The sequence below is a fragment of the Antrostomus carolinensis genome, unplaced genomic scaffold (genome assembly GCF_000700745.2).
Source record: "Antrostomus carolinensis isolate BGI_N321 unplaced genomic scaffold, ASM70074v2 scaffold12280, whole genome shotgun sequence".
In the NCBI taxonomy this organism is placed as follows: domain Eukaryota; kingdom Metazoa; phylum Chordata; class Aves; order Caprimulgiformes; family Caprimulgidae; genus Antrostomus; species Antrostomus carolinensis.
The window spans coordinates 5,568-7,448 of NW_010290580.1; the positions used below are offsets into that span (position 1 = coordinate 5,568).

Sequence of the window (1,881 nt, forward strand, 5' to 3'; positions counted from 1 at the left end):
TCCAACTTTCCTTAAATAAAATGGTAGCTATTAGCAACAATACTGCAGGAAGATAAACATTTATGATATTTACATGCTATCATAACATATCTAGCATGTAGTAAGTCTTCATGCTTGCACATTAGCTTTATGAGCTTATTACAATGATATTAATGTGCTGATGTACTACAAAACAACCCATTATGAATTATATTCTAATTTGCACATTAGAAAAGCACCCCTGCTAGTCATCCCCTTAAGGAATGCTGCTGCATTCCTGTACGAAACCCAGTCCACTCCACTGATTTCCCCACAAACACAAACAAAAAAACCCAAACCAAACAAAAAAACCCCATCATCAAGCATACTAACAATTTCCTCCTGTAACTAGGCAGGGCAATGCATTTAGCAATATTCCCGAAGCTGAATCAAACCAGAATACAGCTGGGTTTTCTGTATTACATTAAGAACACCTGAGACTGCTTCACTGGTCCAAGTACACTATTTTAGTATCAAAACTGCCTGTTGCAATAACATGTAATTTCACTGAATTCCCTTATTTAGTACTTTTCATTGAAAAAAAGGATAAAATTTCTTCTTAAAATAAATACTCCCCCCTCAAAAAGAAAGTTTAAAATTAATTAAAACATAAAAAAAATCCCCTAGTGTTAAAGAACAGTGTGATTTTCTGGCTTCATTTTATCTCAGCTTAAGCAGTGGATGCACACCTATTCCTGGGGAGTAAGTGTCAAACACTTTAAAAAAATAAAGTAATAATTAGGAATATAAAAACCACACTGTGCCTTAAGAGAAGTGTAAACATCTGTTCTTGACTCCTGTTGTTTGAATGCACTCCTATCAACAAAAGTTTGAGAAACTGCATTTGCTTAAATTACTCACCTGTCTTGACAACATAACCATTTTTGGAGTTACCAGTTTCAAAATCTATTTTTCTACCTGAACAAAATAACAAAACAGTTGAAGACACTGTTTTTTGCTAATTCAGTACAGATTATATTTAACAGTCCAGAACTTTATAGGTCACAAGTTTTCCATAAAGGAATAACTTAAATTGTGGAGCTAAAGCATTGAATGCTGCTTAGCTGAAGCAGCAGCAAATTAAGTATTATATACAGTCAGAGGTTTCTATAAAACTAGTATGATTCAATAAAATTGTCTTATAGCCTAGACCTAAGTTTTACATGTGAACAAAATTAAAATTGTGAGTTCATGGAAAGTGATTAGACTTGCCATCACTTTAAAAAACATGCTTGTCTAACCAGAAAATAAAGATGGCAAGGACCAGTGCATTCAAGCCAAGTTTAGACCAACTTTTTTTTTTTTTTTTTTCTTTTTTTTTCTTCTTTAATGTATCAAGTACATTATATCACTTTCCAGCTTGGCAGTTACCAGGAGCTTACTAGTAAAAATCTTAACCTGTAAAAACAAAAGATTGACCCTTTAGAAAATCATGTGTAAGAGTAAGAATTCCAAAGCCACTTTCCAGACACCCCAGAGGACTTCTTTCATTAAGTTATCTCTAAGCACTGAAGAAGGTCAAAGGCGCAAGTAGTCTCACACAAGCCCGTTGGTCTCTCAGCTCATCTTACACAGATATCATTGAGTTGAAGGTGATTCTCATTCTAAATTTCACATTATTTATTTTTCCAGTGTGCACCTGGTCAGTTGCCAGAACAATTCTTCATTTCAAAGCCATTTTAGTACTCAAGCCACCTTCTTAGTGCAGGTTCCTTGAAGATCTTGTAGGTTTATTTTTGACCTAATAAAAACAGTAAGGTAACTACATTAGATAGCTCAAATGTTACACTGCGATTGTATGTTGCTAATACTAATGTAATTGTTACTGAATCTTGTGTACTTGGAAGAAAGGCAAAATAGCAG

General features: G+C 34.0%; 1 protein-coding gene across 2 annotated transcripts in view; it reads right to left on the minus strand.

Annotated features, from left to right (window-relative positions):
- Nucleotides 1–1,704: 1,704 nt before the first annotated feature.
- HMGCR (3-hydroxy-3-methylglutaryl-CoA reductase) overlaps nt 1,705–1,881 on the minus strand; it is a 15,481-nt gene continuing 15,304 nt past the window's right edge. For both annotated transcript variants that reach the window (XM_029086429.1, XM_029086426.1), the window contains one exon: nt 1,705–1,763. In XM_029086429.1, the coding sequence (XP_028942262.1) occupies nt 1,705–1,763 (59 nt within the window). The remainder of the gene's footprint in view (nt 1,764–1,881) is intronic.